This window comes from Anser cygnoides, chromosome 1 (genome assembly GCF_040182565.1).
Source record: "Anser cygnoides isolate HZ-2024a breed goose chromosome 1, Taihu_goose_T2T_genome, whole genome shotgun sequence".
Taxonomy (NCBI): Eukaryota; Metazoa; Chordata; class Aves; order Anseriformes; family Anatidae; genus Anser; species Anser cygnoides.
This window is the reverse complement of record NC_089873.1, coordinates 99351807-99368840: the sequence shown is the minus strand read 5'-3', so window position 1 is coordinate 99368840 and position 17034 is coordinate 99351807. Positions and strand designations below refer to the sequence as shown.

Here is a 17034-nt window from a genome sequence, read left to right as displayed (position 1 = left end):
GCTGCCTTGTGGACAGGTGAAAGAAGAGAAAATCCCAAGTTTCTGTAGAAAAAATGTTGATTAGGATTTTCTTGCAGATGTTACTTGTGCTAGTGGAATGGCCCTGGTCTAGGCGACATGCAGAGAGATTTTATTCTTTGCATGAATATCTATTACTTAAAAAAAAAAAAAAAAAGAAAATCAACAAAACCCAACATTACTCAGGAATTCTACTTATTTTCTTTGAAGTCCTGTGAACTGCAACAAGAGCAGGACCTCTCCCCTTTCAGAGATCTCTCAGCCTTTTGCATGTATTGCTGGACAAGCCACAGGGACCCCTGCAATTGTTCTCCTACCACCTCTCCCCCCCCCACACACATCCTACTGATGGGACCCAGGGAGAGGACCAACTCTGGGGAGTCCAAGCTCCCAACAAGCTGCCGGAGACCACCACCATGCCCACCTTTCCCACTGCCCCTTTGTAAGGGATTGCATCAGCACAGGCTCCAGGAAATTCCCCAGGGAGGAAGGTGTACCAGCCCCCATTTAATGGTATCTGCTGAGAGGGAGATGGGGAAAAGGGGTGCAGAGCAGAGAAGGTGGTGTCAAGAAGTCACCTTGGTCACAGGCACCTCCTGGCTCCAGCAGGAAGATACCGGGCTCCATCCAGCCTCCTGTGAGCAGGAAAGCCACAGACCCATGGCTAGCTCCCTCACCTCATTGTCTGTGTGCTGGAGAGGAGGGGGGAGACAGACAGACAGACTGTCTGTCTGTGCTTGCCATGCACCATGGTTAGGGGGGAAGGGGAGCATGGACTGGACGTAGGGACAGCAAAAATAAATTCAGTAGAAAATCAGCCTGGCAATTCTCCACAGGCTCGGTGTCCGTGATGCAAATTGATGCTTAAAGCTTATTTATTAGCTTGCATGAGAAATGCCAGCGGTGTTTTTCTAGATCAGTGGGTATCCGATATTCTGGGGCGGATGGGGAAGGTGGGAGCGAGCATGGCTAGAGACCGTATATCCAGAGGCTAGGGTTTATATCATGGGCTGCTCTCGACTGTTATAATTTGTGGCACAGATACAGCGAGAATCTGATCTGCTGAAAATATTTGGGCTGTGAAAACTCCCACACTGTGACAGATGTCAAGTCCAATTAAGCGACTCGTGTCCAGGTTTCTGTCCAATAGGATTTCCCATTAAATATCAATTTAAGAGGGAAAAAATGCCGTCCCCTTTTCTTCCAGCCTTTATCTCTCCCAGCCATCTCTAGGCTAAACCCTTCGGTACCAGGAGCGGATCCGCACGCATCTCCCGCTCTGTCTGGCTGCCCGTCTCACCCCTGCCACCCTCCGCACCCCTCCTCGGCTCCTTTGCCACTCCGGGAGGGGTGGGAGGAGGAACTGCACTTTCTTTTTGTGCGTGTGAGCGCACCTTTTTCCTCACCGACGTCCTCTCTCGCAGCCTTTTCCAACCCCGCGGCGAGATTTTTGTGCATTTGTTTTCTTTTCCACGCTCGCAGTTCTTTCTTTCTTCTCACCCGAGCGATGCAGGAGGAGTTGAGAAGCTCAGGGACGGATGGGGGGTTCGCTTATCCATTTTTCCCCCCTCGCCAGCTCTTGAAGGACCAGCAGAAAAACTAAACCAAACATTTATTTTCCGACCGGGTCTCCCCCTCCCGCCGCTCTCCGCCGGACCAGCGAATTAACAAAACCCCACGTTACACCAAAAAAAAAAGAAAAAAGAAAAAAAAAAAAAAGCAAAAAACCACCAAAACAAAAAGCAGAGGGGAGAAGAAGGAGAGTGCGAAGCATTTTCACCCCGACCCGCGGCGGGCACCGGGCCGGGCACCGGCGGAACAAAGCCGGCACCGGGCTCCGGGAGGAGAGGACGGGGGGCGGGGGAGAGGGAGCAGCCCCGGCTGGTGCTATCTCCGCATCCCTTTTGTTATTGATCGCCAGGACGAAGAGCCGGGGAGACGGCACTTTCCAGCGCAATTTAATTTCATTTTTTAATTTTTTTTTCCCCCCTAAACGCGACTCGCAGCTTTTGTCGGCGTATCGTAGCCTGCTGCCCCGAATTAACGGGCGGAGGCGGACTTTGATGGGGAAACGCTTTTTCCTCCCCGATGCATCGTAAGTAACTTAAGTTGTTATTTATACTCCGCAAAACAAGCACGGCGATAACATCTCCCATCTCTGGAGCGCTGGAGGCCGCGGCGAGGGATGAGAGCTGCCCTTCCCCGTCCGAGCAGGACACTTTTCCGCTCGTAATTCATTTGATTTGATTTTGATTTTTTAATTTTTCCATGCTCCGCTCCTGGAGGGTCATTTGAACTGTAAAGGAATCGCCGAGGGGGCGAGGGGACCCGGAGACAGCGGCTGTGCAAACGACTCCACCGAGGTAAGCAGCCCTAACAATATATCCCTTTTCCAGGTAGCACACGCATGGCTTTATTAGGGGGGGATGAGGAGGAGAAAGGGAATAAAAATAAAGTCTCTTTCTGGTTCGGATCGCCAAAACGGTACGTCTGGATAAAACCAAGCAGGAAAATTCAACACACACCATGGAGAAACCTTTAAGCAACTTTCTCCTCGAACCACGTCTGTAATTGCCCGGTTTCCTAGAACCGCCCTGCAAATTCTCCCTCTGGTAGCGTGCTTTCTTGGATCCCAATTGAAAGGTGATTTTAATTTTTTATTTTTTTATCTTTTTTTCCCTCGGTGATAACGCTGATAGCTGACCTGCACTCTGCCCTCTTTATTTCCTACCCGTGCCTCGTGGGCCTGCTTAGTGCAAGGCTCCTTACCAAAACAGAGGGGAGGAAACCCTTCCGACGGCCCTGGCCAGCGGCGGCTCCTTTTGGGGCAGCTCCTCGTCCCCTCCGCCGCCCCGGGGCTTCCCCGGGGAGCGCTCTCCCTTGCCCGATCGGTGCCCCTCCATTATGCTCCTTATCATTTCTGCTTCTAACGTCTTCGATTTTTTTTATTATTATTATTTTTATTCTTTTTCTCTGTGACCCGAGGGGGGGACTTTGCCTGGAAACTTTACGTGGAAACACTTGGCGATCTGAATTCTGGGGAGGTGCTGTGCCCTCCTCCCCACCTTGCCCGACACCCCAGCCCTGTACACACACGCACACGCACACACACATTTGTGTCCAAGGTTATTCACGAGGTGCCTGATGTATTGTTTTATTACATGCCGGCATGTCCACGTACGAGCTCGGATTTGTATTGCTGTCTACATGACAGATGGTGCTCTGTGAGGCCGCAAGAAGATACGATTCAATTTTCTTTTGAAAGGCACGTCCGCATTTATTTATTTATTTCCCCTTTCTTTCCCCCCACCCTTTTCGCGCAGGGAGGGGAGAGGAGGGAAAATTTAAAGGAATGGAAAAGTTCGGCCGTTGCTTTGGGTTTTTGGTTCTTTTTATTATTTTTTTTATTTTATTTTGAATCTCACCCCTAAAAACAAATCCTGAGAGCCTCCAAACGTCCCCCTTTGGTCGCTGGCAAACCGCTATCTGAGCACAATTAGCAGCAGGAAAAATAATAATAATAGTGATAGTGATAAAAAGAAGAGCTCAGAGAAAAGAGCAGGAGGAGAGCCCAGCAGATACATCAGATCCCGTAGTTGTGACCGGGGAAAAAAATTTCCCCACTGGCCTTGCTATGCTCGGGGAGCCTTGAGCCATCTCCCCGTTTAAAAGCATCGTGCCTGCGGCCCGGATCCCGAAAGAGAAACGGTGAAGCGGAGCTTGGCGGGGGAGGACGTGCGATGGAGGAAAACAAACCGACCCGATGCTAAGCCGCTGGACGCCAGCTTGTTAGAAATAAATCCTCATCCTCTTTTATCGCTTCCCGGGCCTGTTTCTACACAGGGGCGAGCACGGGGAGTAGCGGGAGCACACGCGGGACACGGGGCGGTGCTGCGGGTCGGGGGCGCTGACCCCCCTTCTCTCTGCTTCTCTGTCCCGGGAAGGCTCCTCCGCCCCCTCCACGATGATGCTCAGCCCGGACCAAGCGGCCGACTCCGACCACCCCTCCTCGGCGCCCTCCGACCCCGAGTCCCTGGGGGGCGCGGACCCCCGGGCGCTGGGCTGCTGCGCCTCCGACCCGGAGCCGGCCGAGGGCGGCGGGGGCGGCGGCGGGGGCGGCGGGGAGGGTCGTGCCGGGGGCCGGCCGGGGCTGCACCCGCCGCCGCTCAGCCGGGAGGAGAAGCGCCGCCGTCGGCGGGCCACGGCCAAGTACCGCTCGGCCCACGCCACGCGGGAGAGGATCCGCGTGGAGGCCTTCAACCTGGCCTTCGCCGAGCTGCGCAAGCTGCTGCCCACGCTGCCCCCCGACAAGAAGCTCTCCAAGATCGAGATCCTGCGCCTGGCCATCTGCTACATCTCCTATCTCAACCACGTCCTGGACGTGTAGCCCCCGCCCGCCCGCCCCGACGGCCCCGCGGAGGCCGCATCGGGACGTGCCGCGCACCGGGAGCCCGGCCCCGAGCGGACCCGGCCGGCGGCGGGGCCGGGCGCAGCCGGTGCCGGGCGCGGGGACCTTTCCCCGCTCCTCTGCTCCAGAGGCTGAGCCACGGCGGCGCGGAACGCCCCCGTTTTTCGGCAGAGAGGTGTGAAACCAGATTGTCTCTTCAGGCTGTCAAGTGCCCCTTTATATATATCCAAAAACATCTACTTGTGACCTTAAACGTGTGACCCATGGGTGCAGTTAAAAATAACTATTTTTTATTTATGGTAGAAGGAGTCGACAGTTTATTTTTTTCAAGACGTATTTATTTTTCAGAGTGGTGGCAATTTTACTTTGGATACTTTGTGCCAATTGTTTTCTATAGTCGCGTGTTTACACTTTCTCCTGTGGAATATTATGTTTAACTTTATAAGTGTTTGTTGGGATCGATACAGTGTTCCTTTTTCTTTTCTTTTCCTCTTGTTTATTTTTTTTTTCGATTATATTGCACTTGTGTATGACAGACCTTCCCTTCCTCCCTGCTTATAAGTATATTTTACATATATCAAGACATTTGCTCTTGAACTCTTTTCTTTCTTTCTTTCCTTCCTTCCTCCCTTCTTTCTCTCTCTCTTCCTTTTCTTTCTTTCTTTCTTTCTTTCTTTCTTTCTTTCTTTCTTTCTTTCTTTCTTTCTTTCTTTCTTTCTTTCTTTCTTTCTTTCTTATTTTATTATTAATATTATTTTTTGTGCGTGTGTGTGGGATCGACAACCACTAGCACTTAACTAGAAGAGTTTTTTTTTTAAACTTGTTGTTATTCTGATCTATAGTTATGTCTGAAAAGTACTTTGCAAATCGTTTATAAGGGAAGTAGTTTTTTGTGGGTGTATATGTGCGTGTGTGTATACCTGTATGTGTGTGGGGGTGAGCGTGGGTGTGTATGTGTGTGGTATATTTTTAGGAAAGGACATTTTTCCTAAAAAAAAAAAAAAAGGAAGAAGAAGATGAAGAAGAAGTAAATCCAGGACTGCTTTCCTTTGTGACAACCAAAAAATTCTATAACCTGAAAATGTTTCATGTTCTTTGCTGTGAATCTCTTAAAACAAGAAGCGCATTTTAGGGACGAGAAAGAAAAAGAAAAAAAAAACACATCTGCTATCCAAAGATTTTAGTCTTTTTCAGGGTTTTTTTGTGTGTCTCTGTTGCTTTATATAATGCAATATTTTGTAGTGAAAATAGATAAATCTGGTTTCTATCTGATGCGTTTTTCATATCTCTCATGAATGGTGAGCTGTTTTGCATATAAATAAAAGTATCAAATAAAAGCTGTTTTTTCCTAATTATTTTTCCCTGCTGGTCTTTCTATAAGATGGAGATTTGACAGAGTGTATGGTCTGCCTTGTGAACAAGGATTTTACACCTGCTCCTGCTGTACGTAGAAAAGCTTCAACAGGTTACCTGCCTCTTGCTCGGGCATGGCTGCCATCCCTCAGCACAGCTCCCCTGCCCCAGCTGCTCTCAGCTGAGCTCTCTGCACAAATCCATGCGAGACATAGGACCCTTGCTTTCACTTTCTCCCCATGACAACTGGCATCTGTCCTCATGTTTCAAAGTTCAGGCTGTAAAATCAAACCCGGGTCTGGGAAGCGCCTGCTCTGCTGCATCACTCTGTGGTACGTATGACTTTGCAACCAAAATGTAAGTGTTGCATCCTGCCCATGTGCAGTGGATTTTCTTGCTCTTGTTTAAATTCAGTTTTGACCCCTCTCTGGTCAGGTCCAATTCTACTGAAACCAAACAAAAATCTTGGGCCCTTTGCCCCGTTAGAAAAACCTCAGCCATTCTCCTTTATGTAAGGCTGCACTGCCAAAGCCTGTCATGAGAAAAATGGCACAGATACAGATTCAATAACAGAAAGGTTATCACCTGAGTAAAGCAAAAGCTCTGTGCCACCTCATTAAATCCTCTTCTTCTTTACCACAAGGGGTTAATTTTACCTATAATTTGAATATTGCCATTGACTTGGGCAGGAGGCATGCAGCAAAAAAAGCAGGTCCATTGTTACTTGCTTTAGAGATAAAGCCCTCCCTCCCCTCCCATTTTTATGGCTGACACTTTGCACAGTGGTTTAATTAAGTGTGGTCTTGCCCAGCTGAAAAGCTCCATGCAGAAAAGCTGTCAGAGATGCTGTTAATTCCACTTTCTACCAATGCACACTTCCCAAGTCCCAGGGGAGCGCACACAGACTTGGTAGTTCAATGCACAGTTATAAAATCCAGCAATTTTCAGTGCTGAAAAAACTCCACCAACTTTGGAGCTGGTTTACTTCAGGACAGGGTTGTTTATTAGGTTCTGCCAAATTCTGGACACTGGGTCAAGTTCGATGATAACCGTCCAAGTGATATTATAAATCCTGCCATCCAGCAAGCCTTCTGGCTACCAAAATTCAGGAAGACTTAGTAAATAAAAAGATTAGCATGTTTTTCCTTCTCAAGTGTGCAAATGCATGATTTAGGGGAGAGTACGGTGACTGCAGCCACCAGTGGTTTATTCAGACAGATGTGCTGCTGGATAAGGAGATGTGAAACCAGTGTCCCTTGCCCCCTTGGCCTCACTCCCTCTTCTGGGGTTTGCAAACACATCACCTCACAGGCTGAGGGATGCTCAAACTCAGACTGTACAGTGACGTTTGTTGCAGACCCATCAGTGGTTATCAGCCCAGATGTGTCCTGGGTCTCAAGGCCATGTGCATGGACTCCTTGTCCAAGTGATGAGGCCCTCCTACATCAGAGCTGATTCTCCACCAATTCACATGCCCAGAAACATCCCCACCATGCTGCCTGTGGCCTTTGTACAGTGCAGGCTGCAGGGATAGGCTCCAGCAATCCTCCTGCCCTGCAAGCACAGGAGAGTGTAGCACAAAGAAGTCTGGGGACTGCTCAGGTTTGGAAACAAGGATCTTCTCCGGGCCGTGCCGTTCCTACCTTCCCCTGGAACAATGGAGAGCATGCTTGCACTCAGAGGGAGGGCAGGAAGGGCTTTGGTTTTGGTGGTAGCAGCAGGATTGAGCATCAAGTTTAACCTGCAGGAGAATCAGGGGTGTTTGACCTGAAGATGTTTCCCTTTCTTCTGAACGCAACCATTTATCTGATGGACAAAATTGCTTCTCCCTGCAAATCCAATCTTACTTCCATCCACTCACCACCTTGCTTATGTCCTCTCACCACCATGACATCAGCTCAACCACTTTTGTTTTTTCCTGCTGGCATCAAGGAAACTCATTGTCATCTAGTATCTGACGACTGCTGATAACAAAATGTAGGTTTTGCTCCCCCATCCCAGTGTTATTTTTTTCCCTTAATTCTTGAGAAAGAGATGAGTCGTATGGACAAGCTACAAGGCTAACACAATAAAAAGGCTGCATGACTAAGTGCTCAAAATTCTGAATTTATGGAGAAGGAGTAAACAACTTTAACTCCATCTCATTGCGAGTCTGCATTAGATAGTGATAAAGTCTAATTATATAATCAAAGTTACTTTGCCTACGTCTATGTTCCCTCAGCAATATAGAAATAAGTGATCTTGCACAATATTACAGGAGGAACAGGGTGGAACTGCTCAAGGAAAGGTTATATCATGTTCAGCCAGTCCAGCTGGCAGGGAAGAAATATGAAGTTAATATTTTCGGGGTTTGTAGTGAGTAAAGCTAACGTTAAAGCTAACATTCAGATACCATTATTTCACATTTAAAAAGGAGCTCATCCTGTAAATCATGAAAGAGAACATATACAAAGACAAAGAAGGCACAGCGATACCCCTGGACCTTCATCTGGGGCTAAAAGTGGTGATTTAAGCTTGATTCAACATGATAAATAAAACATGGATTGGAAGCCTCCAGCACTCACAAGCAGGAAGTGCTTCCAATGTATAGATCTATAATATCGCAGTACCATGGACATCCAGCATACCCTTAACATAAAGTGATACAATGTTTTAAGACATTTGTAGACTTATATGGACATACATAGACATGAGGCATAGTATGCATTTTTGTTGGTATGATTAGGAAACAGAGCATCTAATGCATTCAGCTGAACCTTAGAAACAGATCCAGACCCTGCTACAGCAACTGCAGACAAGCTGCAAGCCAAAAGTAACTTCTATAAATAAATGTACTAATTTCCATGGGACTATGAGTAGTGCCTTAATCCTCAAGACAAAAGGTGGGTGAAACAGGTAGAATATTACCACTGGTATTTACAGCAGAGAAATTATGAGCATCTTGGGTGTGATTTGATATCTTTGCTGTATTTCTAGAAAAAAAAAAGAAAAAAAAAAGAGTGTACATGTGAGTGGGAGAGGGAGAGAGATGGGGAGGGTGAGCTGAAGAGGAGAGGATGTTGTATATGAAATTCAACAAAGAAATGGATCTCTTCCATTATATAGCCATGAAGAAATACCAGAGACATTCTATCTATCTATTCATGTATCTAGCCATCCTGTAACCCAATTAACCCAGTCCTTTTAGGGCGAATAAATATGTTCTAATATCAGCCATTATTTTTCAGTACTCTCGGTTTATTCTCCAGGGTGGGACAGATCAATAACCACAATAGCAGCCGACCCAAAAGGAAAAGACAATCTCCTGGCACTTCTTATTTATTTCTTCAGCGGCGATTCTGTTTTTCCTGCCTCTTCCCGTGGTGACGGATTTTGCCTTTCCTGCCTTTCCTGCCCAGAACGGCCGTGTTGTTTTATCCTGGGCTCTATTTGCATGTGGGCTTCAGATTTGTCTTTGGCTCCTTGCACGGTTTGGGATGAGACCCTCCCGTCCCCAGAGAGGGGGGCAGGTGTTGCTCCAGTCGAGCGAATGGAACCAAATTACAGGACCGTCTGTCGCCTCCTCTGGGAGACGTCGGAGGGAGGGGAGGGAGAGGAGGGGAGCGGGATGCCATATGACAGAAAAGAAAAGCAGAACATCATACTGATGCCGATAAGAGCTTGGAAACATGAGTCACCCCAGCCCACGGCCCCACCCAAAACCAGGCGGCAGCCACCTGAAAGAGAAATGTCAGGAGCCGAGACAGAAATAAATTGAGTCACTGGGCTGGAATAACTCAAGCTCAGAATGTAACAGAGCTCAGACCCAGTCCACTTGCAGGCACACGAGTGCAGGCACAAAGTTGGGCTGCCTAACGCAGATTTTTGTCAGCTCACTGCAATGTGCTTTGATCCCTCTCTTCCCCCGGAGCAGGCTCCTCTGCCTGCCACTGCTCTCCACCAGCTTGGAAGCAGCTCCGTTCTTCTCTTCCTTCCCATGCTGTGCTGTGTGGTGCACAAGTTTTGCTGCTGCAGGGATGTTCTGCTCCTCCACTGCCGTCAGCCCGTGCCTGCTGCTGCAGCCGTCCCCACTCCTGTTGCTCGGTGCTGCAGCTCAGGGGCAGGGTGACTGCGCTGGTCTCACCTCCACTCTAGCCTGTGGAGGCTTCCACCCAATCAGCCTGAGGAAGCAGGTGATGCTACAGAAGTTACACTCTTCTCACACCCACCCTGCTGCTTTAGGCAGTTTTAACAAATTATAAAAATAAAAAATAAAAAAATCCTGAACACATATGCATGCATCTGGTTTCGGAGCTTTTTTTTTTCCCAAGCTGTCTTACAGACATGCACATTTGTGTGTGCAGTAATAGCTCTCAGTGTGGCAGGACACAGAGTCACTCAGAAAGCAAGAGGAGACAGTTGTTCTGGAGTTCCTGACTGAGAAATGGAAGCAGAGAAAGCTGCTTTGGGCACAACTCTTTCCTAAAGGAAGGGATGAAAGTAGGTGAAAATACAAGTGCTTAAATCAAAGCAAAAGCAGTGCAGGATGAAATAAAAGCAGAAGAAGCCAGGTTACCTAGATGGAGGAGCTGCATCAATCAGAAACTGGGCATAAGGCAAGGGATTTTGCATGAGAGTGGTGGAGTGTACAAATGAGGAGGGCTGTGTGAACTTGGGGCATATGCAGGTGGAGCAGTGAGGAAGGGGAAGGATGTGAGCAGCTGGGTAGAGCTGCTAGCATGGAAGAAGAGAAGATCCTGCTCCAGCAAGCCTGAGACAGCAGCTTGCTCAGGGGCTAGAAGCACGTTCAATCCAGGAAAAGACAGACACCAGGCAAGGAGAGAATCGTAAGGAGTCATTGAATAGACAGTCAAGATTACAAAGAAGAGATCTCCACAACTTTAATCATGGTTAGAGGGATAGACTGGCACAGAAACATTTTTGCAAGGACCAAAAAACAAGAGGTTTGTCATACAACATCTATCCTTTGGAGAAGCCTTCTGCCTTTCTCCTTCCTTAAAACTGTTCTGTGTGTGGAAGTGGCAGAAAGATTTGCAAACCCCAGGACTAGAGTCCAGAATGAGCTCACAGACAAGATAAATACAAAGAAAGAAAGAAAAGGAAAAGAAAAGCAGAGCAGAAAAGAGAATCTGCTTGTGTGCAGATACAACATACAATTTCTGTGTGCAGATACAACATTTCCCACATCTCAGGCTTTCAGACTCAATATTCACCATACCAAGGTTTTTCTTCCCATTCAAGCGATTCCAGGATTTAAGACAGGCTTCAAGACTTTTCCAGAAGTGTTCTCTACAGGTAGAGCTCTATCACCCTATGATACAGTCACATGCAATTCCAATTGGAATTTTGTTATTCCAGATAATAAAGGCAAGGACTTGACATGAAAAATTACAGAAGGACTGTGCAAGACTGATAAAATAGCAATCTAAATGAAGTGATAAAGTGGTGCATGCAGGGAAGAACATTTCTGACTCCATATGCAGCTGATAGGTCCTGAGCCAACCACAGAAAGAAGATCTTGTAGTTATGATATATTGTTCCATGATAACATCAGCTTGGTTCTTGGTGGCAAGGAAAAGGAAAATCATATGTTAGATATTATTATCATTGTAGAGAGAACAGAGCTAGTAGAGAACAAGACACAGCATCATTATGTCGTAGTGTAAAATTATAGTAAATCCATATCTTGAATACTGTCTGTAGCTCTGGTCCCCCACCCTTTCAGTAAGGATACAGAAAAACTACAAAAGCATCTGAGAAAGGCAGTATGGATAAGCCAGTGTACAGAGGAGCTTTTGTACAAGAAATGGCTGAGTGAAAAGGACTGAGTCAGCAGTGACAGTACAGGAAGTCATGGTATCCCATTTAACAAGAGAATGGTGGAAAGGGATTTTTTTTTATTTTTATTTTTTTTCCAGTCCTTACTTGGACAGGATTACCTTCTGAACAGGTAGGTCCTATGAATTGGGTCATGATTTTCACCTTGACTGAATTGCCCCAAGCAAACATTAGCTCAAGAGATCTTAAACAAAATGAATCTATTGATAAGCTGTAGATGACAACTGCAAGTGTCTAAAGGAAGGAAGAACTGAGGTCAGACTTGACAATTTAGATTCAGACATACTGGTCATCAAAACACAGCAAAATTTGACATACTGAAGATTCAAGCTGCAGAAAGGAGAAAAAAATGAGAATGGGGAGGTTAAAATGGTGACTGAAGGAGGAGGAATGAGAACAAGAGAATATAAGAACTATTAGTATCCTGTGAAGGGTACAGTAAGTTGTCTTCTAAGCCCATCCCATTCAGGCTTCTTAGGTATTCTAAGGTATCTCAGAGACAAACACTTGTGTGGTGACACCATATGTAGTTATTGAAGTAATCCTAGCATAAATACACCGGCCTAAATTTTGTGACCAGAGGCCATCTTCAATATGAGCCAGGTCTGCCTACTCAGCTAGGTGTGGTGTTTCCAAAAGTGTTTTACGGACACTCGTTCATCCCTGGTTTCTCAGGGGAGGTAACAGAACATAAAGACCCAGAGGTTCAGAAATGTTCTTTAAAATCACTTTCCTTTACTTACTCATATGACTATCTCAAAGTCTACACTATACCATTTAGCCTTATAGCAGAGCAAGCATGGATTTCAAAGAAAAGATCTTAAAAGAACTGTAAAGAACCACACACATACCCCTTCTTTCTCCCAGCCCAGGGCTCCTACACAAAACCCATCAATACCAAAACATTTCTTCAGAAGGAACCACCAGGTTTCTTGACCCATGAAGAAGCTTCAGACAATGTACAAGATAAATCAATGCAAGACTTCCTTACTCCATTCACCTGGAAATAGTATCCAAGATTTGAACCTTACTCTGTAGAGGTGAATTTACCTCACTTGACCTTTTCTTGAATCAGTGTTAAAGTAGCTCTCAATGGTGGGTTTACAGTGGATGCTTGACCTGCAGACAATCATAAAACCTCCTCTGTATCTTTAAGACATCCAGGATTTTTGCTACCAAACAACTTCCTTCTCAGTAGCATCCAAAAGGTGAAAGTACTACACGAAATAGGATTTGGAGTATAAATTTACAAGCTCCCAGAGTGCACAATATTATGAGAGGCCAAGGCCAGGGTCAAATCCCATCAGCCACAGAGGGATTCTAGCACCAGACTGCATCTTAGCCAAAGGGTAAAAACAATAACTAAAACAAACAAACAACAACAAAAAACACCTTGTAGCCTTGTTAACCATGAAGACAGAGTTAGCAGTCTTAAATATTTCTGTCAGAAACAGAAGTTCAGGTGAGAGTCAGCATGGTATGAGCTATTGAGGCAGATCCTAGTAGGATAGGTATTTTTAAGTCCACAGACCTAAAAAAAAACAAGTTGTATTAATCAGGAATCTCAGAAGACAGCCCAAGGACAAAATGCACAGAGAAGCTTGCATTGGCCTAAGACACAGTCTTTCTATGGTAGGGTTAAGACACTGGCGGGATGGCACAGAGAAACCTGCATTACTTGGTAGCATAAACAAGCTGTAATAGGATTCATTGCCTTTCTACTCAGACAAACCACATTTAATTACCTTGCATCCAAGTTGCAGTAATCTAGATGCAGATAGATCTGAAGTAAATTGAAAGGAAATGGATTTTACGTGACAATGTAGGAAGGAAAAGCACATTAAGATAAGGATGATTAGGTGGATTGGATGAACCTTGTAAAAGATAATTGCATTCAAAACAATAGCATCTTCAGCAGGGGAATTTCTGTCAAGTGAAAGTTATACGACCATCACACTCAGAGAAGTGTCTATACCAGATAGGCTCCTTCTTTCTGTGCATGGTGGCTCCTTGAGTTTCTCCAAGAGTGGCAGTTATATCTGAAACAGAGATAGGGAACTAAGCAGGACAGTGTTTGCCCATCTGTAGTCAGTCAACTTGTTGAAACATTATTAGACCCATCCACCTAATTAGGAGCCAGCTTTCAAGCAGTTTAGCATCCTAGGCTGTTCTGATCCAGAGCTGTGTGTTAGCCCTGCTTTATTACTGGACATTGTGTTACAAGAGCAGAAATTCTCACTAATTATTGAGTGATAGTTAAAGGTTGGACCCTTCATCAAGTACTCAGAAGTGGGGATCCTGATGGAGGTCACCAACATCCACTCCTGGACTGGGTGGTACAGTATGATGTGAGTATATGATGTGAGTATACAGCATATGTGCTGCACCACTGCTCTTCTTGCCTGCTTGTCACAAAAGCCACTTACAGATAAGGTTCACCATATAACAGGAGAAGAGATATTGACGTCCTTGTGGCATGGAATAAATATCCACAGAATAGTAGAAATATCTGATCAGTCTCTGGATTAGCTGGTCCAAAAACACCTAGTCTATTGTGTCTTAAGGTCACTTATGAGAGAGCATAAAAGCATGGCTGGTAAGCAGAGCAACTGACATCATCTACTCAGACCTGTGCAAAGTATTTGACACTGTCCCACACAGTACCCTTGTCTCTAATTGGAAAGACATAGATTTGATGAATGGACCCCTCAGTGGGTAAGGAATTGGCTGGATGGTTGCACTCAAAGAGTTGTGGTCAATGGCTCAGGGTCCAAGCAGAGATCTGTAATGAGTGGTGTTCCTCAGGGGTCAGTACTGGGACCAGCGCTGTTTAGCATCCTTGTTGGTGACATGGACAGGGGGACTGAGTGCACCCTCAGCAAGTCTGCTGATGACACCAAGCTGTGTGGTGCAATCAACACACTAGAGGGAAGGGATGCCATCCAGAGGGACCTGGACAGGCTCAAGAGGTGGGCCTGTGTGAACAGAATCACAGAATCACAGAATTGAAGGGGTTGGAAGGGACCTCAAAAGATCATTGGGTCCAACCCCCCTGCCAAAGCAAGTTCCTTACAGCAGGCTGCCCAGGTAGGCGTCCAGACGGGCCTTGAATATCTCCAGAGAAGGAGACTCCACAACCTCCCTGGGCAGCCTGTTCAAGTGCTCCGTCACCCTCACTGTGAAGAAGTTCTTTCGCATGTTGGTGCGGAACTTCCTGTGCTCTAGCTTGTGGCCATTACCCCTTGTCCTATCCCCACAAACCACTGAAAAGAGGTTTGAGGCCCTCCGCTGGACTCTTTCCAGGATAAAACCTCATCAAGTTCAACAAGGCCAAGTGCAAGGTCCTGCATCTGGGGCAGGGCAATCCCAAGCACAAATACAGGCTGGATGATGAGTGGGTTGAGAGTAGCCCTGAGGAGAAGGACTTCAGGGTGTTGGTTGGTGAGAAGCTCAACATGAGCCAGCTATGTGCACGTGCAGCCCAGAAAGCCAACAGTGTCCCGGGCTGCATCAAAAGCAGCATGGCCAGCAAGACGAGGGAGGTGATTTCCCCCTCTGCTCTGCTCTTGTGAGACCCCACCTGGAGCGCTGCGTTCAGCTCTGGGTCCCCAGCACAAGAAGGACATGGAGCTGTTGGAGCAAGTCCAGAGGAGGGCCATGAGGATGATCAGAGGGCTGGAGCACCTCTCCTATGAAGACAAGCTGAGGAAGTTGGGGTTGTTCAGCCTGGAGAAGAGAAGGCTCTGGGGAGACCTTACAGCAGCCTTCCAGTGCCTAAAGGGGGCCTACAGGAAAGCTGGGGAGGGACTTTTTGTCAGAGTGCTGAGTGTTGGGGCCCTGTTGAAGTCCAGACCTGATGTAAACAGCTTTTTCCTCAGTGTTTACCAGTTTGACTGCTGTCAGTCATATCCTTGCTGCTCAGCCCAGGACAGCTTTTCAAAACTTACTCTATTTTTGCTCTTTGGGCTTTCACAGAAACCTGCATTTCTGTTCATATTTCACTCACAGTAATCTTACTATTTCTTTCCTGGCAATACTACTATTTCTGTTACTTATCTCTAGATATTAGAAAAGCTTCATCAGCTTCATTGAAAGCAGCGGTCTTCTGATGCCAGCATGAAACACCTTTAGCTCTTCTCTTTGATTTTTCCAGTTCCTGCATATCTTTGATGTATCCCTTTGAACATGTTTTTTCTTGTCTACCTGGCTATGTTAACTTCTCTTTCAGGCATTTCATTTCTGTCATAAGAAATATACAGTTTTCTTGTTCAGCCTTCAGCTAGAAACTCCAGTTTATTCCAAAGTTATTCCAAGTCACCTGCCATAGTGCTCACCTGTTCTTCCCCATATCAAAATGTTACCTCTGCAGACCTAGGTATCCTTATACCACCAGACTCGCTACTATTTTCCTGGAAAGTGGGTAAGATGCAAAACACTGTTTGAGTGACAGCCAAAGGAAGAGATGTTTCCCAGAAAGGGTATTGAACACATGCCAATGTATGTTCTGCTTTCCTAAAGCCTTGTGCTGGAAGCCTGCTGATATATCAGGTTCAAGTAATATATTTGAGGATCACATAACAATCCCTCAAAAATAATAAATAAATAAATAAATAATCTAATGGTCTTCAGTGAGAAATATTCGCTTTATTTTATTTATTTTTCAGCTCAGGAGCTAAACAAAGAGTTTGATTTATTTCACCTGTGATAACAAATATCTCTACTTCACTGACTTCTCATTGCTCAGCAAGGAAAGCTCTAAGCCTGAAGTTCTAAGTCCATCTAAATGCTTTTGGCCATTAGTGAAATGCAAAAGAAACTTGCCTGTGTGCCTCTCAGATGTATTCACATGATCCTTGTTCTATGGTTTCTCTCGTGGTGCTAGCACCACATGTAGCCCTACACCACTAAGCAAATTGCAAGGAAAACGAAGCTCAGGACTGCACACTTCTTTGCTCAGTTGTGATGGGTCATACACAGTGGTCATGCGTGCCAAGGATAGGCAGACAATTTGGCTGTTAAACTCTGAGAAAATGCTGTTGGGTGTGTGCAAATGAGATTTACTCTGGTTTTCTTTGGGGGCTTACAGTCTGGCCAAATTGGGGCAGTGTTTCAGGAGACGACAGAAATATCTCCTGCAGTAGGGGCCCTTTCCAGGCAAATTTCTAGTCACTGCTCCAAAGAAGTTTTAGATCATCTCAAAGAAAAGCACTGCAAGTCAATTTTAAACCACAGATACATCTGTTTCCTTTTCTCTAGCCTCGTTCTGAGAAACTCTTTCTGAGCTGCTTCAGATTAAATTCAGCTCACCCAGTCCAAACCACCGGAGACATCCACCACAGCGAGTCTCAGCCTCAAGGGTTACATTTGGCTTGGTTGTAAGGGACTGAGAACAGATCCTTATAACGCAACCGGCCTTG

At 46.2% G+C, this 17034-nt stretch overlaps 1 protein-coding gene across 1 annotated transcript; it reads left to right on the top strand.

Moving 5' to 3' along the window:
• The first annotated feature begins 1430 nt into the window (after positions 1–1430).
• NHLH2 (nescient helix-loop-helix 2) lies at positions 1431–4729 on the top strand. Its single transcript, XM_067003959.1, has 2 exons — positions 1431–2381; positions 3963–4729. Exon 2 carries the CDS (start codon positions 3983–3985, stop codon positions 4403–4405), a length of 423 nt encoding a protein of 140 aa, XP_066860060.1. The 5' UTR covers positions 1431–2381; positions 3963–3982; the 3' UTR covers positions 4406–4729.
• Positions 4730–17034: the final 12305 nt, after the last annotated feature.